Below are 27,668 nucleotides of genomic sequence, written 5' to 3' on the forward strand. Positions count from 1 at the left end.
CCCACTGGGTATTAGGGCTATAATACATGAATGGGGGAGGCACAATTCAATGCCCAGCAATGTACTGCAGCTAACTGCTATATAACAAACTCTCAACTTTCAGTGGCTTAATGTGATAGAAACTTATCTTTCACTTATATAAAATCTAATTGAAAGTGAGGTGTGCTTCACATAGACATTTAGGGCCTGAGGCCAACAGAGTCTCTGCTGTCTTCAACAGATGATTCCCAAGGTCATTTGAGGAGTCAGCATCAGTCAGCAGAAAGGAGGAAAGATCAGGTTCTTGAACGGGAGGTTTTTCTGGAACAGTCCTGGAAATGATTCACATTAATTCCACTCACATTCCATTGGCCAGAACTCAGTCATGTGGCCTTACCTTTGCAAGACAGACTGGGACCTATAGTCTGGCTGTACACCCAGGAAGAAATGCAGTCTAACTACACCTAGGTGCAAGTTTGGTGATACCTGGCACATTTTCCCAGAAAGCCCTATTCATGAAGGTATTGTACATGTAACCCACTAAGATTTGCTTTCCCAAACTGTATTTATTACCCAGACCTCCAAAATTAGCGTATGATTACTCAGATTTGGACTTGTAACAGAACATATATGTTTTGTAAGTTTCCTCATTGTAGTCAACTTCAAGGTAAGTCTTCAATTTATAAAAGGAATGCAATGAAAATCCTAAGTAATAAGTGTTTTCAACAAGTAGGGTATCACTTATGGGGCTTATTATTAAAAATTTAATAATGTACAGTGGGCCTCTGGGTATATTGTATCACTATAAAAAGGAAGAAAATTAGATCTACCATAGCGGCACTTCAAGCAGCCAACTTTTCCAAGAAAGTGCAGCAGGACAATCCTCACCAGAGGAAGTAGACCAAAGGCATAGACTTATGTCAGATTCAGCAGGTCAGCAGCCTTGTTGTCTTTTGACCCCAGGTGCATGTGGACAGCATTTCAGGGGCCTTTTCCAGCAGACAAGCTGGTATGCCAGGGAGTCACCCCTCAGATCATGCCTTTCAGTGGGGCCCAGTAGGGGATCTGGATCTCATCTCTAGATTTTGTCCTCAGGATAGCCCTCAAACCCACCTCTTCTCCCCATCTCCACTCTGTCATCTTTGTTCCAGTCACCATCATCTCACCTCTCCCCTGGACCACACGCTGGCCTTCCAAATAGTCCCCTACATCCATTCTGCCTTTTGATGATCCATTCCATGTCCCCCGATTAAAACACTGCCACTATTGCCCATTGCTCTTAGAAAGCAAAACTCCAAACATGGCCTACCAGCGCCTGCATAGCTCCTTCCGGTGTGTAGCCCCATCTCCCTCCACAGCTCCATGGGCTCCAGCCAACCTGGCCCTCTCTGTCCTTTGTACACCCCACATGCTCTTCCCTTTACCTGGCACATTTCTCCCTCCATCTTGCCTCCTGGCCTCTGCTTGAACCTCATCTTCTGGTAGAACCTTCCTAACATCTTTGAGTAGGTGTAGGGGATCAGAATTTGCCACCCCAAAATATGTCTCTTCGGCATAAGGATTATTTTAGGCTGATTATTTTTAAGAAACTGAAAACACAGAAGAAGCTCTGGAAAACAAGTCAAATAAGTCAAAATTACCCTTTCATAAGGGATATTTATGTGTGTAAGAGGAATCTCCCTGCTGTCCCTAAAACTCCTATCAGTGGAGAATATAACAACTTACATCTGCATAACAACCTCACCCTTGTTTACTGTGCTTTCCCTGTTCATCTGGTCACCTCCCATTACCACTCTCAACCCCCAATCTTTTGTCTTCAGCTGAAGATAATATTTAAGATGATGGCTTTGGCCATTTTGGAGAGTTTTTCTGCATCTCTCCCTATGTATACGTAGGGAAAGAAAAATTCTTCTGCCCTTCAAGGTCTTCCAACTGGACTAACAATTAAATTTACAAAAGATGTACTAACAGGAGAATAAAACATTTTATTGCATGCACACTAAGGCCCAATGAAATTGAGCCCTAAAGATATGACCAAAGCAGGCAGTTTTTATATATTTTAAACAAAGACACAATACATTTGCGAATAACTAACAGGATAAAGAAAAGAGGTATTTGGGAGCTTTAACTTGTGGGGAACTCTAAGCAGACTTAGACTGAGGTAGTCGATGAGAAAACAATAAGATCTGTTTCTATAGCTTTCTTGGTTTTAAGGTCCCCATCTCTGGTGGTAAGGGTGTCTTTTTACTTCTAAGTGCAGGGAGGTTATTTTTCACATGGGAGATTTGTTTCCTGCTTTCAGGGGGGAGGAGGATCTGAGTATCCCTGCATCAGGCTGTTTCTTAAGTAACTTTTATTTAAAATAATCAGTGAGGGGCGCCTGGGTGGCTCAGTCGGTTAAGCGTCCGATGTCGGCTTAGGTCATGATCTTGCGGTCCGTGAGTTTGAGCCCCGCGTCGGGCTCTGTGCTGACAGCTCAGAGCCTGGAGCCTGCTTCAGATTCTGTGTCTCCCTCTCTCTCTGACCCTCTCCCATTCATGCTCTGTCTCTCTCTGTCTCAAAAATAAATAAACATTTGGGGCGCCTGGGTGGCGCAGTCGGTTAAGCGTCCGACTTCAGCCAGGTCACGATCTCGTGGTCCGTGAGTTCGAGCCCCGCGTCGGGCTCTGGGCTGATGGCTCGGAGCCTGGAGCCTGTTTCCGATTCTGTGTCTCCCTCTCTCTCTGCCCCTCCCCCGTTCATGCTCTGTCTCTCTCTGTCCCAAAAATAAAAAATAAAAAACGTTAAAAAAAAAATTAAAAATAAATAAATAAATAAATAAATAAACATTAAAAAAAAATTTTTTTTAATAAAAAAAAATAAAATAATCAGTGAGCCAAGGGGGACACATTTTGGGGCAGCCTGCCCTTGGACCCCCACGTATACATGTTACTATACATGTTTTCTCCTGTAAATCTTGTATCAATTTAATTGTCAGACCAGCTAAAGAACCTGGAAGGAAGAAGGCAAAACTTCTTCCCCTACATGTAACTTACGGGCTCCCTCATAGGCTCTATTACATGGCGCATGACTCCTTTGCCACCCACATTGCTTTGGGTCATGTTGGGTAGACACTGGAATTTCCACTACCTCTATGGAGAGTAAGTTCCAAGTAGGAATTGGGCCACCACTGCCGGGCAAGTGGTCTGGCACAGAACAGGTAATTAGTAAATACGTCCTGAAAAACTGAAATAAAGACAGAAGTGCATATGAATAGTTCTCTGCCATTTACAAAGTGCTTTTGCATAAAGTATGTATGTCATGTGGCCCTCACAACTTTACTTTCAAGCTGATTTTAGCACTTCCTTTCCACAGATGAGAAAGCTTAGTTTTGTTTTACTCCCCTGTGGGTTTTTAAAATATTATATTATTGTTACTCCTGCTCTTACTGTTATTTTGTCTTTATCTTCTTTGGATTTGCTCTGTTGCTCTTTTCCTTACTTCTTAAGTTGAAACTCAGCTCACTGATTTATTAAACTTTTTTCTGTATACATTTAAAGCCAAAAGTTTCCCTATATACATAGTGTTTTGGCTACATCCCATAATTTTTGATAGAGGCTTTATTGTTATTCAGCTCAAAATATTTTTTTAAATTTTTTAATGTTTATTTCCTTTTGAGAGAGACAGAGACAGAATCTGAGCTGGTAAGAGGCAGAGAGAGGGAGACACAGAATCCGAAGCAGGCTCCAGGCTCCAAGCTGTCAGCACAAAACCCAACATAGGGCTTGAACCCACGAACCGTGAGATCATGACTGATGAGGGAGTGTGGGGCAAGCTGAGGGCAAAATACAGACTGGCACCCCCCCGCCAGGGAGGAATATGTGTGCTATTTCTCGGACACTCCTGGCTGCCCAAGAACAAAGGAAAGGGGTTTAAGTGCTTGCCATGGTAATATGGGAAACTAAAGCAAATGAAAAATTAAATTCCCTTACTGCCCACAGCCTACGGAAAAGTCCTTGAAACCGGCAGAGTGACCTCACTCTAGGAGCTCAGCTTCCTCGATGCTGACACTTCACTACGGGCCAAAGAGAATCTTAGCTTAACATTATCCCAACTTTGAGGACCCTGTAAGTCACTTCCTTTACCTCAACTGTCCCAAAATATATGTTGGCAATCATACTCCAAGCTTATGGCCCCCTGATACACATCTAAAGGGTCTCATGACTGAGGTTTTATTAAATGGTAGTAAATGGAGTTTCCCTAGCAACAACTAACCCCTCAAGGTCCTGGAAACCTTGCTTCCAAAATACCTTAGAGACTTACTCTATCCCTAACCCCCTCCCAACCTGAGGGTATATAATGAGTTACCCGTCAGCACCCCAGTGCAGCTCTTTCTGCCCACGGGTCCTGTCCCCTTGCTTTAACAAAATCACTGTTTTACACCAAAGACACCTTCAAGAATTCTTTCTTGGCCACTGGCTCCAGACCACCCCACCATCACCCCAACTTCATCAATGACCTGAGCTGAAGTCGGATGCTTAATGTACTGAGCTATCCAGGTGCCCCTCAGCTCAAAATATTTAAATTCCTCATTATGAGATTTTCTTTGACCTTTGAATCATTTTGAAGTATTTGTTTAATTTTTTACAATACTTATATAACACATTTTGGATATCTTTTTAGTTGTTTCTCTTAAATTTTGTTGTATTTTGGTCAGACTTTTTATCATTGATGACGCCAATTTTTTGCTTCTGTTGAGATTTCCTTTATGGTCCAAGATGTGACTAGCTATTTTTAAATTCCCTTGAGTGTTTGAACCCTGAAAGTTACACCCAAGAAGACCCAGGTTGACAGGGACAACATGGGAGAAGGGTCCTCTGAGCCTCTCTCAGGAGGGACAGGGGCGGCAGTGAGACAGGGCTGAGGCAGTAGAGGATCTTCAGGGCATTCTAAAGTGTCTAGAGACAAAATTACACATCCCACTGTGTCATTTCTATTGTTTCTAATTAATTCCATGAATCTGGCAGGGTCTTTGAGGTTACTTTGAAAGGAAGCATTGGACAAGTGGGTGGTTTTCTCCTTTCATTGTTGGGTGACTAATGGAGCAATCTTGTTTTGCTTTCTGGCATGGGATTCTGTGAACATTTTAGGAAAGAATAGAGACCTTTTCATACAACCCCGAGCCTCTGTTTTTAAATTCCTCAGGAGCTCCCAGGAGGAAGGCACCGCGGCAGCTCTCCTCCACCCAAGCAAGAAAACAAGAACTCTGCGCGCTAGACACAAGCACCCCCGTAAAATGGAGATCTTAACCTTATTCATGATTTTTAAAGCATGATCTCAAAAATCCTCAGAAAACAGAGCTAATGGACCATGTGGTTCACCTTCATCATTAGAAGAAATACCAAAAGGAGCATCTTTTGACGAAAAACCCTTTGAGTTTTGGGGGCTTCACAGCACTGGTGTGGGGTGGGGGGCGCTTCTCTGGTGGATCCTGCTGTGGGACCACGGAGCTTCCAGACACACATGATGATGTCATGGAAGATCCAGCCGAGAGGAAGCGGAAATACCACCCAAATACCCTGGCATCAGGCTGGGTAGACTTTCAAATGCCAAGCGATGATTGAGGCAGGATCACCAGAGTTCCCAGAACCTCACTCACCCTCATGATTGGGGGTGCAAAACAACCTGTGGGTCAGGAAGGACACATGTGCTCATATCACAGTAAGAATTATGTTTAATCATTCAGAGCTGTAATAACATCATGATTACTAAAAGCAGGGTTCAAATCAAATGAACCCACTGCTGTAGAAACCATATCTGCTGGCTGAAATACCCTTTTAAGTTATCAGTTTCTAATTTAGCATTACTTCTTCCCCAAATCACTCAAGTTGGAAGTTTGATTTTGGCTAATCAGTAACTTCCAAAGGAATTATGGGCATAATGTCCTTATTTTCCAAAAATGTCCTGACGCATTGAATGTGTGTCATTCAATCAACAAACATTTTTGCACACATCCACCCTACCTAGGAGACTGAGCCAAGGACAGAGTGATGTAAACAAAATATAAACACATGAAAATTTCAGTAACAAAGCCAAACAATGAACACTGGAGGTGCAATAAGAAGTCTATGTTTTGGAAGGAGGGGAGGGAGGGCAGGAGGGAGGGAGGGAGGGAGGGAAGGAAGGAAGGAAGGAAGGAAGGAAGGAAGGAAGGAAGGGAGGGGAGAAAGAAAGAAGAAAGAAGAAAATAATCTGTGTTCAATTCGCGAATAGAGCCGGAAAAGATACAACCTTGAGTTCAGTGTGGGAAGTCAGCAATGTTGCCTGGAGTGGTCGAAAGTCTTTAGAGACAGGTGAGTCTTGATAGGAGTTGTAAAATAAAAACAAAAACAAAAACAAAAAAGAATTTGGAAAATCAGAAAGTCTAGTAAAAGACATTCCAGGACCAAAAAAAAAAAAATGATGTGAATAAAGTCAAGAAATCTGAACAGTGCTGATTAAGTTTCTTAAAGGTAAGTTTCATCACCCGATACCAGAGCCAACCAGTGATGAAATTTATACGTACGAAGAGTTTATCTGATGCCCTACCACCTGGCCTCTGTTTCGCTGCCCCAGCTTCCCAGCATGCAGAACCAGCTACGGAATTTGCGAAACCCAATATAACATGAAAATCAGAGCTCCAGTGGAGAGGGTAAGTAAGCCTCCCTTTCTTTACAACCCCAAGGGATTGCAACCTTTATGCAGAAATGTACTGGGTCCCTGGACCAAGCAGTGAGAGGCTCCACCCCAGTTGGGTGTAGCAAGCCCAGGGAAGGACGGCCACTGCCTTGCCCAGTCTGAGGGACTGAAGATGTAAAGGGCAGCAGCAGAACAAGGGCTTCCCTATCCCATGCCCCAGGACACAGGAGGCTCCAGGAGGCAGGGTGCAGGCGACTGCAAAGGTGTCTTAGGGAGGCAGTGGGAGGCCTCTGCACATGCTGCATCATCCCATGGGATTTCATTTAAATAACATAAACTCAAATAAAATGATTAAGAATGTCAAGATGGTGGGGCATCCAGGTGGCTCAGTCAGTTGAGCATCTGACTTCAGCTCAGGTCACAGTCTCACGGTCCGTGGGTTCGAGCCCCGCGTCGGGCTCTGTGCTGACAGCTCAGATCCTGGAATCTGCTTCAGATTCTGTGTCTCCCTCTCTCTCTCTGCCCCTTCCCCACTCATGCTCTGTCTCTCTCTGTCTTAAAAATAAGTAAAACATTAAAAAAAAATTTTTTTTAAAGAAAAGAATTTCAAGCTGGCAACCACAGAGCAAGGATCTCTGAGGGCCAGGCCCCATAGGCCCCATGTGACTGCACAGGTCTCCGGTCCACGAAGCCAGCCAATCTTGCACTTTCTTGAATTTTCTGTCCACTCCCCACCCAAAATTGTATTACAATCACATTCTAAACTAGTCTGAAAAGCGCCTGCTGATCTTTTATGAGCAGAGGTCCCCACCTGTGCTTACGCTACATTCACCATGGGAGTCAGACCTGCCCAAGGGTGTCTGCAAAACCAAAAGCAACTTTGCCCAGAGTCTTCCCCAGAGAGAATGAAGAACCAGCTAGAAAAGAACATTTCTTGGAGAGCTGGATGGTCCAGCAGCAACGCACCAATTTCTGGGAAGAGGGATCCCCACCATCAGTGCCAATGCGTTTGCCTGCAGCATCCACACTGACCAGGGAAGGCTCAGACAATTATTCTTGCTCAAACTTAGGTCACCCTGAGAGTTCCAAGCAGCTGGGTGACACCTTGAAGGGAGCCAGAGTTCCCACAAGTTCACTGGTAGTGACCAGGGTCAGAGAAATAGAGTTGGTAGTGAAACAATGACCTTACTCTCACCCCTGGCTTGTGTGTCCGGGGGTTTGTGGAATTCTAGCTCACCCACATGCCACTTCACATTGGCTTTCTGGAGGCAAAAGTCTTCTAACATAGAGGGATGACCATTTATGGGACCTCAAGGCATTATTGCAGTTTGGACAGGAGGATCATCTTTTTAAATAAACTTTTATACTCCATCATATTGTAGCAGAAGGAGGTTCCAGGGAAAGCAAGGTTGATGCTATATGACACAGAGATACATCATCACCCAGGTGCAATTCCTCTCGCAGTCACAGAAGAAGAAACTACAGGACAGTCAGGCAAAGATGGTGGGGGGTCAAACTGCCTTTTCTTTTTTTAAAAAAAAAAAAATTTTTTTTAACATTTATTTATTTTTGAGACAGAGAGAGACAGAGCATGAACAGGGGAGGGGCAGAGAGAGAGGGAGACACAGAATCAGAAGCAGGCTCCAGGCTCTGAGCCATCAGCCCAGAGCCCGACGTGGGGCTCGAACTCACAGACCGCGAGATCGTGAGATCGTGACCTGAGCTGAAGTCGGACGCTTAACCGACTGCGCCACCCAGGCGCCCCTCAAACTGCCTTGTCAACACACGACACAGGTGGGTTCTGGTCATCCCCCTCTCCTCCAGACACGACCAGAACGGTGGCTCTCTCTGCCCGGCTGGCCACATCCTGTCGCTCTGTAAGAAATAAGCCTCTGTTTGATGATGACAGACAACATCAAATGCTTTTCATACATCATCAAGTGATTTAATGTGCAAAAGCTGTGCTGATAACATCAAACCTCAGCTCGATCTGTCACAGTTTAAGTAACTTTGAGAATTTTCCCATTTCCGTGCCTCTCCTTTTAGGCCACCTGCCGGAACAAAAGGCCAACTATCATATTTGGAACAAAGCGTCCTTGAGAAAGGAGTATTCCGTCTTTTTCAGTTACTTCTGTCACGTCATTCAGTTATTGGTGGATTGCTCAATTTTTAAGCAATATTTCATATCTCCCGAGAAAAATGTTCATCACACCCGAGGGAGTTCTCGAATTCGACTGTGTGTTTCAGTCATCCAAACAGAAGAACGGGAGGCCCAGGAGCTTCCTCAAAGGGGAACAGAGCCCTGATTCATGAGTCTGGGGTCACCTGACATAGTTCCAAGAGTACCTAGAAACATGTCTGAAGTTCCACAGAGGCCGGGTCCTCCCTGAGAGGCTCTGCGGGCTGAAGTCCCTTCAGGGACAACAAGTACCATTCACCCATGAAAACAATACCTCTAGTTTTCCACAGCAGGAATAAGACACAACTGCGACATGCAAATTGTGCTCTGGGTTGTTGCAAAGACCTCTGACTGACCTTGAAAATACACAAAATATACGTAGGGGCCAAAGAATGCATCCTATTCCTGAATTAACCAAATAGTCTACAGTTGAGTCTCTCATACAAACCTGCCACTAGTCCTTTAATCTCACAACAGAAAGTTTTTCTGAAGGCAATTTGAAATCATACAGTATTTTTTGGCTAATTTTTTTTCTAACTTTTTATTTGAAAATGCTTATGCCTAGAGTAAGACGACAGAATTGATGCAGTGAACACCTTACACTTTCCACCTAGAAGTACCGACTGTTAACACCTGGTCACTTTTGTTTGATCAAGCAGTATTTAACCAGGTAGTCACCCTTGGAAAGGGTGAAATGAGCCTCCCTTTCACCAAGACACTCGTTTCATCTGAGAGCAGATATTTGCCTCCATTAGGGGCAGTAAGATGTGGATGGGCCTCTCCCCAGTGGGGTTGGACTGCTCTTAACGAATTAAGAAGCAAGGGAGATTAGTTGAGGAAAAGCAGGAATTGCACTTATGCTTGCATACTTAAGAAAAGGTAGGGGTGCCTGGGTGGCTTAGTCAGTTAAGCATCCGACTTGGGCTCAGGTCATGATCTTGTGATTTGTGGGTTCGAGCCCCGTGTCGGGCTCTGTGCTGACAGCTCAGAGCCTGGAGCCTGCTTCAGATTCTGTGTCTCCCTCTCTCTTTGCCCTTCTTTCCCTGCTCATGCTCTTTCTCTTTCCCACAAAAATAAACGTTAAAAAAAAAAAAAAGATTTTTAAAAAAAGAAAATGTCAATAAATTCAGCAAATATAAAGTTTCTTTTCATTTACTGGTGTCCATTATAAAAGCAAAACACTTCTTTAAGTATTTTCAAGGATCATACATTCATTCACCAAAAATATATGAAGCTCCTGCTCTGGGGGTGCCGGGCATCATTCTGGACACTGGGGACACAGCAGTGCACAGAGGAGGCTCAGATCTCACAAGCTCCCCCTAGAGGGGGCGAGGACAAACAACAAACTAGTACAGAAATACCCCATCAGGGATCACATTAAGTGTATAGACTGCTTTGGGTAGTATAGACATTTTAACAATGTTTGTTCTTCCCATCCATGAACATGGAATGTTTTTCCATTTCTTGGTGTCCTCTTCAATTTTTTTCAAAAGTGTTCTATAGTTTTCAGAGTACAGATCTTTTCCCTTTTCGTTAGGTTTATTTCTAGGTATCTTATTGTTTTGGGTGCAATTGCAAATGGGATCGATTTCTTGATTTTCTCTTTCTGCTGCTTCATTATTGGTGTATAGAAATGCAACAGATTTCTGTACGTTGATTTTAAAGCCTGTGACTTTGCTGAATTCAAGTATTCTAGTTCTAGCAATTTTGGGTGGTGACTTTCAGATTTTCTACATACAGTATCATGTCGTCTGCAAATAGTGAAAGTTTGACTTCTTCCTTGCTGCTTTGGATGCTTTTTATTTGTCTTTTTTCTTTCTTTTTGTCTGATTTTGAGACTAAGACTTCCAGTACTATGTTAAATAGTAATGGTGAAAGTGGACATCCCTGTCTTGTTCCTGACCATAGGGGAAAAGCTCTCAGTTTTTCCCCTTTGAAGATGTTATTAGCTATGGGTCTTTCATATATGGTTTTTATGACATTGAGGTATGTTCCCTTTAACCCTACTTTGTGAAGGGCTTTTATGAAGAATGGATGCTGTATGGGGAACCCGGGTGGCTCAGTCGGTTGAGTGACCGACTTTGGGTCAGGTCATGATTTCACAATTTGTGAGTTCAAGCCTGGCATCAGACTCTATGCTGACAGCTCAGAGCCTGGAGCCTGCTTTGGATTCTGTGTCTCCCTCTCCTCTCTGTGCTCTGTCTCTGTCTCTCTGTCTCTCTCTCTCTCTCAAAAATAAACATTAAAAAAAAAAAAAAAAGAATGGATGCCGTATTTTTTCAAATGTTTTTATGCATCTATTGAGAGGAATGTATGGTTCTTACACTTTCATTAATGTGGTGTATCATGTTGATTGATTTGCAGATATTGAACCACCCCCATCCCAGGAATAAATCCCACTTGAAATACCACCAGCATTTTTCACAGAGCTAGATCAAACAATCCTAAAATTTGTATGGAACCACAAAAGAGCACAAATAGCTAAAGTATCCTGAAAAAAAACAAAACTGGAAGCATCACAATCCCAGGCTTCAAGCTGTATTACAAGCTGCAGTCATCAAGACAGTATGGCACTGGCACAAAAACAGACACATAGATCAATGGAACAGAATAGAAACCCCCAAAATGGACCCACAACCAAATGGTCAACTAATCTTCAACAAAGCAGAAAAGAATATCCAATGGAAAAAAGTCTCCTCAACAAATGGGTGTTGGGAAAACTTGTCAGCAACATGCAGAAGAATGAAATTGGACCACTTTCTTACACAATACACAAAAATAAATTCAAAATGGATGAAAGACCTAAATTTGAAATAGGAAATCATCAAAATCCTAGAGGAGAACACAGACAGTAACCTCTTTGACCTTGGCCAGAACAACTTCATACCAGACATATCACCAGAGGCAAGGGAAATAAAAGCAAAACTCAACAATTGGGACTTCGTCAAGATAAAAAGCTTCTGCACAGTGAAGGAAACAATCAACAAAACTAAAAGGCAGCCTATGGAACGGGAGAAAATATTTGTAAATGACATAGTTGATAAAAGGTTAGTGTACAAAATCTATAAACAACGTATCAAACTCAACACCCAAAAAAACAAATAATCCAGTGAAGGAATGGGCAGAAGACACAAATAGATACTTTTCCAAAGAAGACATCCAGATAGCTAACAGACCCATGAAAAGATGCTCAACATCACTCAACATCAGGGAAATACAAATTAAAACCATGGTGAGATACCATCTCACACCCGTCAGAATGGCTAAAATTAAGAACTCAGACAACAGATGTTGGCAAAGATGCAGAGAAAGGGGAACCCTCTTGCACTGTTGGTGGGAACACAAACTGGTGCAGCCACTCTGGAAAACAGCATGGAGTTTCCTCAAAGAGTTAAAAATAGAACTACCCTATTACCCAGCAATTGCATTGCTAGGGATCTACCCAAAGGATACAAAAATTCAGATTTGAAGGGGCACATGCACCCCAGGCTAAATAGTAGCATTATCAACAATAGCCAAACTATAGAAAGAATCCAAATGTCCATCAACTGATGAACGGATAAAGAAGATGTTCGGGGCACCTGGGTGGCTCAGTTGGTTGAGCCTCCGACTTCAGCTCAGGTCGTGATCTCATGGTTTACAGGTTCAAGCCCCACGTCGGGCTCTGTGCCGACAGCTCAGAGCCTGGAGCCTGCTTCAGATTCTGTGTCTGCCTCTCACTCTGCCCCTCCCACCCCCCCATGTTCTGTCTCTCTCTCTCTCTCTCTCTTTCAAAAATAAATAAACATCAAAAAATTTTTAAGAAATTAAAAAAAAAAAAAGAAGATGTGGTATAGGGGTACCTGGGTGGCCCAGTGGGTTAAGCATCCGACTCTTGATTTCAGCTCAGGTCATGATCTCACAATTAGTGAGTTCAAGCCCCACAATGGGCTCAGGGCTGATGGTGCAGAGCCTGCTTGGGATCCTCTCTTTCCCTCTCTCTCAAAACTAAATAAACATTTTTGAAAAAAGGTAATTAAGGGGCGCTTGAGTGGCTCAGTCAGTTAAGCATCCAACCTCAGCCCAGGTCATGATCTCATGGTTCATGGGTTCAAGCCCCATGTTGGGCTCTGTGCTGACAGCTCAGAGCCTGGAGCCTGCTTTGGATTCTGTGTCTCCCTCTCTCTCTGCTTCTCCCCAACTTGTGCTCTGTCTTTCTCTCTCTGTCTCTCTCACCCTCTCAAAAATAAACATTAAAAAGTTAAAATGTAAATTTAAAAAAGGTGTGGTATATATATATGTGATGAAATATCACTCAGCCATCAAAAAGAATGAACTCTTGTCATTTGTGACGTCATTGATGGAGCTAGAGTGTATCATGCTTAGCGAAATGAGTCAGTCAGAGAAAGACAAATACCATATGACTTCACTCATATGTGGAATTTAAGAAACAAAACAGATGAACATATAAGAAGGTAGGGGGAAGAGAAGAGAGGGAAATGAACCACAAGAGACTCTTAATGACAGAGAACAAACTAAGGGTTGATGGAGGGAGGTGGGTAGGGGGATGGGCAGGATAGATCATGGGGACTAAGGAGGGCACTTGGGATGAGCACTGAGTGTTGTATGTGATGAATCACTGAATTCCACTCCTGAAACCAATGTTGCACTGTATGTTAACTAACTAGAATTTACATAAAAATTAAAAAGAAGAAAAGAAATGTCACATCAGGGCAAATGCTCTGGAGGGAATGAAACGGGGTAACATGCAGGGCGAGGTTAGTGACTGCAGCTGATTCCTTTGGGGCCATAGGAGCAGCAAGTGCAAGGATCCCATGTGAGCAGATCAGGTCACAGATGCAAAGAGGTTGCCTGTGCTGAAGAAAAGGAACAAAAGGGAAGGATAAGAGATGAGGTCAGAGTTCTTAGAGCCAGATATGTGAGGACGCCTTGACCCTGATGCAGAGTTTGGACTTTATACTAAGTTCAGGGGGAAGTCAGTAGAGGTTTTTATACAGAAGATGGGCACAATCTGAATTAGGTTTCAAAAGGTGCCTCCGGCCACTGCATGGAAAGGTGATTACAGGGCTTGTATTCACGTCTTAAAGCCGCGGTAGCAAAGTTCCACAAAGTGGGGGGCTTCAAACAGCAGAAACTGATTGTCTCACGGTGCTGGAGACCAGAGGTCCCAAATCTAGGTGTTGACAGGGCCACACTCCCTCTGAAGGCTCTAGGGGATGATCTCTCTTTTTTTTCCAGTTGCATAGTCTCAATTTATTAGGTGTTTGTTCTTCTGCAGACCTCGGCTCAAAAGGTTGTGATTTTAACTTTGTTTATGGCACATTATCATTACTGGTCTGTGCAGTGTATCTAATTATTAACAACGTTTTACGTAGCACTTTACAGTGGAAGGATGCATCTACATCCATAAATTATGGCAAGATGGGATGTTCCCGTTGATGCTAATTACTAGGACAGAGTTCCAGCCACACTGAATACAATATTGAAAGACTCAACTACATTTTCTTACTTTCTTTTTTTATATACAAAATGTAGGTCTTTTTTAAAGTTTTTTGTTAATTCCAGTTGGTTAACAGTGTTATATTAGTTTCAGGTGTACTGATGTTATATGAGTTTCAGGTGTGCAATATACTGATTCAGCAATACCAGGGGAGGGTCTTCTTCAACTTCCGCTCCTGGTGGGCCCGGTGTTCCTGAGTTTATGACAACATCACTCCAAGATCTGCCCCCATCTTCACATGGTGTCTTCCGTGTGTGTGTGTGTGTGTGTGTGTGTGTGTGTGTGTGTGTATGTGTGTGTGTCCTCTGATAAAGACACCAGAGGAGACCAGACTGGATTGGGACCAGCCCTGAGGATGTCATCTTGACTTCATTGCACCTACAAAGACCCTATTTCTAAATAGGGCACATTCAAAATTCCCAGGGGTTAGGACTTCAACATATTTTGGGGCGGGGAGCACAGTTCTACCCACAGCAGGGGCACAGGAATAGAGGCAGGGGCTGTTTGGGGCACCTGCAGGGTGCAGGCAGCGGAGTTGGCTTGGGGAACGCAGAGCGGAAATGCGAGAATGCAGGTAAGATTTGGGTTATGGTTTGTAGCTCTATCCACGGACTTATGGGGATGAAGGTGAGCAAACATCAAGTGTGACTTCCAGAATTTTGGAGAGTCCAACTGGGAAGATGGGAAAGTTAAGAGAAAGATCAAGTCATGAGGGCAAATCAGTAGCTGTATTAAGAATGTGTTCCATCTGAGCTACTTCTCGAAGTGCACATAGGACTGCCAAGAAAGCACTCGGGTACAACCTGCTGGATATCAGGTGACAGATCAGAACCGGACATTTGAATTTGGAAATAAGCAGCATATGGATCCTCATTTGAAACTGAACTCCATCGCTAAGAAGGCCATTGACATTGTGAATGAGGGAATACTTTTCAAGTAAATGATAAAGACTGTTTTAATCATCTCTTATGTTTCCAGAGAGTCATGACTTGAGGCTTCACGTTGCCGGAGCGCTTCTGGAGGTCATCTGCTGACAGCGGAGTTCACATGCGGAGTCTGAGGAAGTGAGGCGGGCTGTGCTGCTGGCTTTGATATCCACGGGCTTCCAAACCCTTGAACTGGGTTATCAGTTAAGGATCGGTAATCTCTCAGGGCGCCTGGATGGTTTGGTCGGTGAAGCGTGCGACTTCAGCTCAGGTCATGATCTCACGGCCCGTGGGTTGGAGCCCCACGTCGGGCTCTGTGCTGAGGCTCAGAGCCTGTGCTCAGAGCCTGGAGCCTGTTTCGGATTCTGCGTCTCCCTCTCTCTGACCCTCCCCCGTTCATGCTCTGTCTCTGTCTCAAAAATAAATAAACGTTAAAAAAAAAAAAAAAAGGATCGGTAATCTTGTCTGATGTGACAAAATGTTTCCGTATTTTGAACAACTGTTCTTAAATCCAAAATAAACCTAAAATTAAAAGTATGGCTCCCTTTTTTGATGTTCCCTCACCGCTTTTAAGCCTCCCGCCTCCCCACTGTCCCCCACCTCTGCCCACACCTGAGGGAGCTGGCCTGCTTGGCCCTGGTGGGAGAGTCAAACCTTCACCCCAGCTGTCCCCTTAACTGTCATGAGCCCTAAGCCAGGCCCTCCCTCTTCTCTCCAGACATTTCAGGCCAGCAAGGGGAGACTGCCGGCTGTCCCCAGAAGCCTTCAGACGTGTGTGATCAACGTTTCATATACCCTCTTGGTGTCAGTGTGGCATCATCCGCCGTCTTGGCATCCAGATCAAATTTTGGGTAGGAGGCCGTCCCGCTTCTTCAAAGTGGCTGTAAACAAAACCCAGGACCCAGTCATAAAGTGCTGTTTAGGAAAGAAAAGAAAGGCTTAGCGCTGCAATCGAAAAGATGAAAAGCAGTTTGGAGGACTGATGAAAAGGAACCCATAAAACAGCTGATCCCGGACAGAGGCACCCCTCAGCCCCCTTCCGGAAGGAGCAATGGGGTGCCGTCTCCCCCAGAGCCGCGCCAGCGAAGCAGAAGCATGACTTGAGGCCGGCTGGGGGCAATTCTCCCCCACCACCATTAGGATGCTAAACGGGAAAGAGAAATGTTAGTACATTACAGAAACTCGCCCCCGTGGGAGCCAGAGGCTGGGTCGGGGAGGACAGGAGACCAGGAGACGGAGGAAGGGCTGGGAAGCAGGGGCCAAGGTGGGCAACAGCACCCTCCAACTTGCGGGAGAACAAGTGCAGCTATGCTTTGAATAGCGGCTTGTCCAAACCACGCCCATTTTCTTTTTTTTTTTCTTTTTTTTTTTTTAAATTTTTTTTTTCAACGTTTTTTATTTATTTTTGGGACAGAGAGAGACAGAGCATGAACGGGGGAGGGGCAGAGAGAGAGGGAGACACAGAATCGGAAACAGGCTCCAGGCTCCGAGCCATCAGCCCAGAGCCTGACGCGGGGCTCGAACTCACGGACCGCGAGATCGTGACCTGGCTGAAGTCGGACGCCTAACCGACTGCGCCACCCAGGCGCCCCTTTTTTTTTTTTTTTTAAATTTTTTTCAACGTTTTTTATTTATTTTTGGACAGAGAGAGACAGAGCATGAACGGGGGAGGGGCAGACAGAGAGGGAGACACAGAATCGGAAACAGGCTCCAGGCTCCGAGCCATCAGCCCAGAGCCTGACGCGGGGCTCGAACTCACGGACCGCGAGATCGTGACTTGGCTGAAGTCGGACGCTTAACCGACTGCGCCACCCAGGCGCCCCTAAACCACGCCCATTTTCAGGGTCAGCCCTCTTCGGTCCACAGTCCCGGTTGTGGGATTCTGCACCCTGCTTTGTCCTTGTCTGGAGGGGGCGCCGTGGCCTGGCCTGTTGGGAAGGCCTGGTGCGCGAGTCTCTGCAGAGGAGGTGAGCAAGCGCGCCCTTGGGGCGGGGGCGGGGGGGCGCGAGCTCTGGCTCTGGGTGACACCGCAGACAGCAGTGGGGGAGGCACCGCACCCCCATCGCTGGCGGTGGAGACTCGTCTAACACCCCGCCTTCTCAGTTTCTCCTCCATGAAAATGAGGTTAGGTGGATGACTGCCGAGGTCTGAAATCACCACGGTTTTAATTCTGTCTCTAAGCCCAAGGCAGCAGGCTCCGCAGTTAGAAAGGGAGCAGGGCAGGGTGCCTGGGGGGCTCAGTTGGTTAAGCATCTGACTTCGGCTCAGGTCATGATCTCCTGGTTTGTGTGGGTTCCCAGGAGGGGCTCTGTGCTGACAGCTCAGAGCCCGGAGCCTGCTTCAGATTCTGTGTCTCCCTCTCTGCCCCTTCCCCACTCGCATTCTCTCTCTCTCTCTCTCTCTCTCTCTCTCTCTCTCTCTCTCTCTCTCTCTCTCAAAAATAAACATTAAAAAAAGTATTTTTTTTTTTTTTTAAGAAAGAAAGGGGGCAGGGGCAGAGAGGTAGAGAGAATCCCAAGCAGGCTCTGAGCTGTAAGCAAAGCACCAGATGCAGGGTTAGATCCCACCAACCCTGGGATCAGGACCCCAGCGAAAATCAAGTGCCACTTGGGGTCCCTGGGTGGCTCAGTTAATCATCCCACTCTTGATATCGGCTCAGATCATGATCTTGTGGTTTGCGAGATCTAGCCTGCAAAAGGCTTTGTGCTGACAGTGTGGAACCTGCTTGGGATTTTCTGACTCTCATTCTGTCTCTGTCTCTGTCTCTCTCTGTCTCAAAATAAATAAATAAACTTAAAAAAAAAGAGTCAATTAACTGACTGAGCCACCCAGGCACCCCGACTTTTGTTTTTTAAACCTGTGAATCCATCTCAGTGAGACTCCAAGTCTCCCACCCTATAAGACCCCCCAGTAAACCCTGGAGGCGGGGGGGGGGGGGGGGGGCTCACGGTTTCTCCACGCAGGCCGCCAAAGGCACTGAGCCCTGTCCCGCAGGTTCCCATGGCCACTCCCCTCTGAAAGGAGACAGGAACAGGACAAGGGAGGCCTCGAAGCCTGCTGCAGCCACCAGTCCGAAGCCCAGGCCAGGCCACAAGATGCGCACCAGGGAAGGAAGGGCTGGTGTCCTCGCCTCTCTGAAGGCTTGCAAGCAGCTCCTGAGAGCTACTGAGAGTGAAACGAAGAACACTTTGAAGAATACGTTTTTTAATGTTTTTTACATCATGCCACTGGCTAGCAGGCCACCCGGAACATCTGGTTCTAGCTCTGAAACCGTCGTGGAAAACACTGTGGCCAACGTTCTGTTCCCGGAGCTCTCGCTCAGGCCACCCCCTCACCTCTGGGGCCACGTGAAAACCAAGACAAAGGTGGCTGGCCCGCTGGTGAAAACCCAGCTAGGTTCTAAGACTCTGCACTTAATTCACGTCTAAGTGGCATTCAATTACACCAGGAAATAGACAAGTTTGCCTCCTTGACATTATGGGTTTCTTTCCTTCATGCTGAATGTCATACACCTTGTCCCTGAGCCATGCTGACCTCCCTTGTGATGGGTATAGTGCTGTGGAATTAGCTTTCCCTTTATCTTTGCAGTAGAGAGGCCTTCCGCCTCTCCAGTTTTTAAACCCTTTCATCCCCTCCTGTCATAAAGGTCTTCATCCACCTAGAATAGGGTGACAGGCCTGGGAAGCTGAAAGACGCCATGCCTGGCTGAGAGAGAAATGACACTGTCATTTCCAGTTGTAAAGTATGCCCACGGGATTAGTACTTCGCTCCTGCTGTTTACATAACGTTATGAAACAGTCACATACAGAAAGGGCGCTCAGTGTCCAGGTAGAGTGAGAAGGTCCCTCTGGCTTCTTATCTCTGATAAGAAGTTCCCCTTCCAGCAAGATTGGCCCCCCAAAACACGTGTGCATGTACGCGTGCGCACACACACACACACACACACACACACCCCACTTTGACACACACATCAGTCAGGAAAAGAAGTCCATGCCCTGGACGGGAGTGGTAACAGCAAAACATTCAGCAACAAACGATGGCAGCCACTCCCATTTGTTCTGGGTATCACCAGCTTGTCGTATTGGTTGATTTCCACTCTGGTTCCAGATTCTTCACCTTGGTCCACATCTTTCCTTCCCCTCCACATGTCCTACCCCAAGCCCTAAGACCCATACCCAAAAGTGCCCTCTGATGAATATCAGTGCATTTCTATTTAAAAAAAAAAAAAAAACAGTATTACTGGGTGTCCCACATATTTGGGACCAATTCTTCTAGGAAAACAGCGGTCATCCCAAGAACAATAACAACAACAAAAATCGATGAACAATGCCATTTAGACTTGCAAATTGGTGATAACCTTCGCTTTTGCAGAGTCTTTAAGTCACATCAAAATATACCATCACTTAATTCTTACAACTATTGCCAACCCCATTTCAAGGATGGGAATATTGAGACAATAGTGAATATAACTGTATAGCTGCAAAGATTTGTCCAGTGTGAGTGTAAGACTGTGTTCCAGCCACCCGACTTTCTACACCTGTAAAACAGTGCACTACAAACAGAGGCTAATATCACCCATCACATGCTGTCTAACCCACACACCTAAGAAGAGTTATAATATAATAAAGGAAAACTTTTATTTGCTGAACAGCTGGAGCCAGAATTCTCTGGAGGGAGGAAAGTACCCTGACATGTTGCTTCAAGTGGTAGGTGAAATATGTGCATGGTGTAACCTGAACCACCGACAGATGCTGTGCCAGAGGAGATGGGAGGAACCAGAAGTGCTTTGCTCCTGTCCAGGGGAGGAGAGACAAGAAGGGAGGACGTCAGGAGGAAGGAGAGGAGGGCAGTGATGTGGCACAGGGGTTGAGGCAAGCCTGCGTGGAGCAGAGCCGTGAGAAACCCCCGTCTCTGGTGGCTGAATGGGCTCTAATGATAAATATGTCCAGGGGCTCCCGGGTGGCTCAGTCAGTTGAGCATCCAACTCTTGATTTTGGCTGAGGCCCTGATCTCACAGTCTGTGAGTTTGAGCCCCATATCGGGCTCTGTGCTGACAGTGCGGAGTCGGCTTGGGATTCTCTCTCTCCCTCTCTCTCTGCCCCTCCCCCACTGGTGTTCTCTCTCTCTCTCTCTCTCTCTCTCTCTCTCTGTCCCTGCCCTCCCCAGCTCATGCTTTCTCGCTCTCAAAATAAATAAATAAACATTAAAAAATAAAAAATTTAAAAATTTTTAAAAAGTAAAAAAATAAACATGTCCATTGTGATTTCTAGGTTCACTGCTGTGGTTCTAAGATTAAAATTTACATGAATGTTTCAAATGTTACTTCCTTTCTTTCTTATATCACCTCTCCTCTGACTTTCTAATCCCATTCACCCTTGATGGTGCACTTCCCAAATAGGGTAGCTCTGTCTTTCCTGGTGTGAAACTTGGTCTGTTTCACCTTAGAACCGTCTCTTTACAAATCTTTCCTCACCTCCGCCCCCCGTCTCCTCACTTTCTCCCTAGTGGCATCTCGCAGGTGTGTGTGTATGAGTGTGTATGTGTGTGGGTGTGTGTTTATGTGAGTGTGCATATGTGTGAGTGTATGTGTGTGACTGTCAGTGTGTGTACTGTGTGTGTGTGTTTCTGCAGGTGTGAGTGTGTGTGTGTGTGTTTCTGTAGGTGGGCACGTTTCTGTATGTGAGTGTATGTGAATATGTGTTTCTGTATGTGAATGTGTGTGTGTGTGACTGTCAGTGTGTGTGTGTGAGTGTGTTTATGTGGGTGTGGGTGTGTGCTTCTGTATGTGAGTATGTGTGTGTTTCTGTAGGTGTGTGAGTGTGTGTGTGTCTTAAGTGGATGGGGACACCTGTTCTGGTCATCATCGCTGCTACGCTGATGTCTCAATGACATGCTTCTACCCCCACCAGCAGCTTCTCAGAGTTCTTAGTGTCTGATGCACGTGGTGAAATCTCGCGCTGGATGGGGCTGATTGGCTGGCAGGGGCACCGCCGGACCTGCCCATCAAGTTCTCTCCTCTTTAACCTCCCTAACGAACCTCCTTGGAAGCCTTCCATTGCCTCCAGAATCATGAAAGACCACGAATGAAGACCAAACAAAGGTTGAATACCAACCCTGGGAAAATGAACCCCAAACGGTCCCGTTACTAAGTGTGGTGTAACAGCCCCCACCGGCAAGGGATGAAACTAAACGCAAGTAAATGACTAGCGGGTCTTGGTGTAAGTGTCTGTCCGGCTGAGCCCTGAAGTACAGGAGGTGCTTCCTATCGTGAACCCTTTGAGCTTGGAGGCTGTGCTCGCTGTAGAGTTACAAAGACACTCGTCTCAGCGGATTAAGGTTCCACGTGTTCCACCCTAAGATGTAATCTCAGCTAGAAACCGGAGCTTGGACATCTATCACTCTGCAAGCCCAGAATGAGAGTCTCTTGCCAAAACCCTGGTTGGGTTTTCCAGCGAGAGCCCGTTTGAAGATTTATGGATGCCTCATCTTGCTCTGATGGCCTCCTAGCCTCTTCCCCACTTCACTTCTCCAGGTCCTTCCAAAAAGGAGGAAATGACCAGAGCAAGCCTACTCATGTCTTACCCAGAGCAGGCCTGTAGTAAATGTTTGTGGCTAATAAATATGCTGAAACCTGCCACCCTGGGCCAATCTCCCCTCGTCAGAACCAGGGGAAGAAAAGCGGAAAGTACTAACTTTAAGGTATACAAGCAATGCTGTGCAGCAACAAAGCATAGCTTCTTTGTTCGTTATCTCTGTGTTATCGAGGAGAGTATGCATGCTCAGAGAGGCTCTTTAACAAGTGCATGAGCACAGCAGTGGGAAGGCTGTGGTTCCATAAGTGTTCTGACCCAGCAGCTTATGCTATTTCCATACTATCCATCACTCTGCGTGTATTTGACTCTGAGGCAAATGAGAACAGAAGACATTTTGTACAGACTGCTTTATCAGGTTGAGGAAGTCTCCTTCCGTTCCTAGTTAACTGAGAGATTTTATCATAAAGGGATATTGAATTTGGCAAATGCTCTTGACAATATGGTTTAGTTTTTGGTATGCGTTTGTGTGTGTGTGTGTGTGTGTGTGTGTGTGTGTGTTAGTTTGTTAACATGGTGAATTACATATGTTAATTTGCAAGTTTTAAACCAACTTCGCATTCCTGGGATAAATATAGTATATTCCTGGCCATGATATATTATTGTTTATATATTGTTGTATACAATTTGCTCTAAGTTTAAGAATTTTTACAACTATCCCCATGATGTTAGCCTGTAGATTTCTTTCCTTATAATGTCTTTGTCCACTTTTTTTTTTTATCATTTACCCATAATGTTTGGGGCACCTGGGTGGGTCAGTCAGTTGAGCTTCCAACTTTGGCTAAGGTCCTGATCTCGTGGTCCATGTGTTTGAGCCCCGCATCAGGCTCACTGCTGTCAGCGAGGAGCCGGCTTCCAATCCTCTATCCTCCTCTCTCTCTGCCCTTGCCCAACCGTGCTCTCCCTCAAAAATAAGTAAAACATTTTTTAAAAAAGAGATAATATTAGTGGGGTGCCTGGGTGGCTCAGTCGGTTAAGCGTCCGACTTCGGCTCAGGTCATGATCTCGCGGTCCGTGAGTTCGAGCCCCGCGTTGGGCTCTGTGCTGACAGCTCAGAGCCTGGAGCCTGTTTTGGATTCTGTGTCTCCCTCTCTCTGACCCTCCCCCGTTCATGCTTTGTCTCTCTCTGTCTCAAAAATAAATAAACGTTAAAAAAAATTAAAAAAAAAAGAGAGATAATGTTAGCTTCATAAAATGGCTTACAAAGTATCCCCTTTTCTTCAATTGTCCACAAGAGTTTGGGTAAAATTGATATAAGTTTTTCCTTAAATGTCTGGTATGATTCATCAGTGAAAGCATTTGGGTTGGAAGTTTTCTTTGTGGGAAGATGTAAAACTATAAAATCAATGTTTAGTTTTTTAAAAAAATTTTTTTTTAATGTTTTTAATTTATTTTTTTTGGGAATGTGTCCATTTCATTTAAGTTGCCAAATTTATTAAAATAAAATTTGTTCAGAATAGTCGTTTATTATCCCTTAATATCTGTAGGATCTGTGATGATATCATGTCTCTCATTTTTTTTTAAGTTTATTTATTTTGAGAGAGTGAGAGAGAACAGGGGAGGAGCAGAGAGAGTGAAAGACTGAATCCCAAGAAGGCTGTGCGCTATCTGCGAAGAGACCGATGCGGGGCTTGAATTCACAAACTGTGAGTTCATGACCGGAGCCAAGATCAAGAGTCAGATGCTTAACCGACTGAGCCACCCAGGTGCCCCAACTCTTGTAAACTCCTAAGGGATAAGAGCACAAAGAGCGTCTTTCGTTCTAATGAGGTGACTCTAGTGGGCTCCTGGATGGGGGCTGGTCACCAGAAAGACCAAGCCATTGGAAATTCCAGCCCACCTTTCACTCTCCTGAGGGGAAAGAAGGGCTAAAAACGTAGTTCATAATTGATTATGCCTACTTGAGGAAGCCTCCCTAAAATCCCAATAGTGCAGTGTTCAGGAGGCTTCTAGGTTGGTGAACATATCCACACTAGGAGGGTGACGCCCCCCAACTCTGCGGGGATAGAAGCTTCTGCACTGAGGACCCTCCCAGACCTTGCCCTATGTACGTCTTCATCTGGCTGCTTATCTGTGTTCCTTTATCACATCCTTTGATGAACTGGTAAACGGAAATAAGTGTTTCCCTGAGTTGTGTGAGCTGCTCTAGTAAACCAACTGAACCTGAACTACCAATCTGTAACCAAACTAGACAGAAGTTTGGGATAACCTGGGGACCTACTGCTTGCATTTGGCACCTGAAGTGGCGGGGGCGGGGGGTGGGGGGGGCGCAACTTGTGGGGCTGAGCCCTTACCTGTAGAATCTGACGCTTTCTCCGGGCTGATGGTGTCAGAATTGAGTTAAACTGTAGGTCACCCCGCTGGTGTCACAGAGGATCGCTTGGTGTGGGGAAGAGCCTCCACACACTTGATAACCCAAAGTGTCAGAAGTGAAGTGTGCCGTGCGGGTGGTCAAGGAGACGCGCAGGAAAGCCACACACAGGCGGCAAAACCAAGCCTTTCCCTGCACACCACCTCGAAGTGGGGTCCCGCCCTCCCCGTCCCCACTTCAATTAGGGTAAAGAGAGATGGGACTAACCCTATTCTCCCACTCCACTCTACCCCAACAGGAGTACTTGTCCCACCTCTCTGTAAGACTCTGCTTCCTGCTAACTTTTCAGACCCGCATCACACCCTGCATACCAGATACTTATTGCCCTGGCACTGGTCTGGCCTTCAGAGATATTGATTGGACCACCCGCGGTATAGTTACATCTTTAATTTCTATAACTTTAAAAATCAGTTTTTTTTTACATTCAACATATCGATTCTCAGGCTCTCCTGAAAAACCAGAAGCTGTGACAACACTGCATTGGCCTTTCTCAATGGCAGCTCCCTTCAAATGAGCCCTTGTGTCCAGGTGGCCACAGCCTCCACCTGTTGGCTTTGCTCACATAATTTACTGCTTGGTCCACATAGGCATTTGATATTGCCACAGATGGAAACTTGTGCAGGATAAATGTGGGCAGACACTTTTTCTCCCCTCTCTGTGGAAGTCACAAACATAACGTCCAGATGGAAGAATCATTTTCAAGACAGCAAGAGTACTAAACATTTGTACTAAATTATGACCTGTAATGACACTGCATTGAGAAATACAACTTTAAAGCCTTTTCCTTGAGGCTCCTCACCTGCCTTAATTCTAAGAACTATGATTCAGTCTTCTGTTTATTCTGCAGGGTTTTTTACTCTTAAAAGATTTGTTTTAAAACACTTATATACTGACACACGTTTTTGGCCACAGTATTGTCATTCTCTGCTTTTAAATCAAAATGGTATGGAAAGTACACCACAGGGAAATTTTGAACCTTAAGAAAATGCACACTTTAGCACATGTTTTCAATTATGTTGGAATGAATTTGAAGCTATGGAGACCCAGCTTGGCACAGTGATCAAGTGGCCTGGTGACCATCCTCACATCTTTAATCATGTGATGTGCACGAGCCTTCCAAACAGAGCTTTCTGAAGCCAGCCTCCAAGTGTTATCTGGCCCAACCCAGACCTTTTAGGAAAAGAGGAAGATATGTATTATCCACCCCTCGAGCTCCTACACCAGTGAGTAAATCAGGACATGAGATGCTGACATTTCATTTGTCCTGAACACTGCATCTCAGAGATGCCAGCCTGCCTACCCACCGTCTTCCAAGTTTCATTCTCCATTTGAAACAGAAAAGCCAGTTAGGGTGAAACTTTGTTTTTCTCCACATGTTGGCTTAGAAGATGATTTGCTCTGAATGCTCACCTGGGTTGAGTGAGTCTTCTGTGAGTCAGAATCGGCACAGTATTATTTTATGGCCAAATGTCGTATTTCTTTGATGGCAAGAGGGTTCCAAGGGTCAACACTAGGCTTCAGGGATACTTGATTAGTCCAGGACGGGTCTAATTCACATGGACCAGGTAGATTCCAAAGAGTCACTCCTTTCTTTTTGTTTTTTTTTTTTTAATTTTTTTTTAACATTTATTTATCTTTCAGAGACAGAGACAGAGACAGAGCATGAGCGGGGGGAGAGGCAGAGAGAGAGGGAGACACAGAATCCGAAGCAGGTTCCAGGCTCTGAGCTGTCAGTGCAGCTCTCACAAACCGTGAGATCATGATATGAGCTGAAGTCGGATGCTTAACTGATTGAGCCACCCAGGCATCCCAAAGAGTCACTCCTTTCAGCGAAAGGCCTCCCAACCATTTCTTAAGAGGCAGACGGTTCCACAGAAGTGCTCATGCACGGAGCCAAGGAGGAAAAACCAAGAGTGAAGGCCCAGTTGCCAACCCAGTTTTCGATTCATCCATCTTAATATTCGCTTACTTAGAGTAGTATTTCACTTGAAGAAAACTCTGATGGATAAAAAGTTTGAAAACCACAGCTTAAGGACATTTGGGCAACCTTTGTTTTAATAAGTAGCACACATGATCTACTATAACTATCCCTCACTCTCCAGAGCTATTTGCTTCCTGAACTTAGTATCAGGAATCCAGATAGACACATGGGCCACTTCTATTGGGTGACCACTACAAGGCTCACGTTGGCAAGCTGGCATTGAATCTTCACTTACTGCTATAATTTTGAGGCTTTCATGTTTTCATCACTAAACCTCAATCATGAAGATTAGGAAGGATTACTGACATCAGAAAAAGGATGTGACCAGACTCCACACATTTGACTCATGTTCAAGTCACATCTAATGCTCAGACCCCCTCAGATCATCATTATTTTTTTTTATTTAAATTCATATTAGTTAACATACAGTATAATATTAGTTTCAGGAGTAGAATTTAGTGATTCATCACTTACATACAACATTCAGTGCTCATCCCAACAACTATCCTCCTTAATGCCCATCACCCATTTAAGTCCATCCCCTCACCCACTTCCCCTCCAGCAACCCTCAATTTTTTCTCTGTATTTAAGAGTCTATAACTTATGCTTTGCCTCCCTGTCTGTTTTTGTCTTATTTTTCCTCCCCTTCCCCTATGTGCCTCTGATTTTCTTAAATTCCACGTATGGGTGAAATCGTATATTTGTCTTTCTCTGACTGACTTATTTCACTTAGCAAAATACACTCTAGTTCCATCCACATTGTTGCAAATGGCAAGATTTCATTCTTTGTGCGGCTAATAGTCCATTGTATATATACACCACATCTTCTTTATGCACTCATCAGTCAATAAACATTTGGGCTCTTTCCATAATTTGGCTATTGTTAATAGTGCTGCTATTGCGGTGCATGTGCCCCTTCGAATCAGCATTTTTGTATCCCTTGGATAAATACCTAGCAGTGCAATTGCTGGGTCATAGGGTAGTTCTATTTTTAATTTTTGGAGGAACCTCCATACTGTTTTCCAGAGTGGTTGCATCAGTTTGCATTCCCGCCAGCAGTACAAAAAGTTCCCCTTTCTCTGCATCCTCACCAACATCTGTTGCTTCCTGATTTGTTCATTTTAGCCCTTCTGGAATGTGTGAGGTAACATCTTATCATGGTTTTGATTTGTATTTCCCTGATGATGAGTGATGTTGAGCATCTTTTCATGTGTCTGTTGGCCATCTGGATGTCTTCTTTGGAAAAATGTCTATTCATGCCTTCTGCCCATTTCTTAATTGGATTATTTGTTTTTTGGGTGTTGAGTTTGATAAGTTCTTTATAGATTTTGGATACTAACCCTTTATCCAATATGTCATCAAATCATCATTCTAATGAAGAAAACGTTAACAACATTCACATACCTTTGGATTTCTGAGCATGTCTGTGACCCACAATTAAAAACACAGAAACCGGGGCGCCTGGGTGGCTCAGTCGGTTAACTG

The 27,668-nt window shown here is 44.9% G+C and overlaps 1 protein-coding gene across 2 annotated transcripts in view; it reads right to left on the bottom strand.

Moving 5' to 3' along the window:
* Positions 1 to 27,668, bottom strand: part of LOC131515131 (uncharacterized) — a 210,799-nt gene that overhangs the window by 127,885 nt on the left and 55,246 nt on the right. Inside the window, exon 3 of one of the 2 annotated variants that reach the window (XM_058735810.1) lies at positions 12,576 to 16,122. The exons of the other annotated variant lie outside the window; for it this stretch is intronic. Coding sequence (XP_058591793.1) covers positions 16,082 to 16,122 — 41 coding nt within the window. The 3' untranslated portion in view covers positions 12,576 to 16,081. Of the gene's footprint in view, positions 1 to 12,575; positions 16,123 to 27,668 lie in introns of those variants that run through there. 2 annotated transcript variants of the gene reach the window in all.

This window comes from Neofelis nebulosa, chromosome 6 (genome assembly GCF_028018385.1).
Source record: "Neofelis nebulosa isolate mNeoNeb1 chromosome 6, mNeoNeb1.pri, whole genome shotgun sequence".
In the NCBI taxonomy this organism is placed as follows: domain Eukaryota; kingdom Metazoa; phylum Chordata; class Mammalia; order Carnivora; family Felidae; genus Neofelis; species Neofelis nebulosa.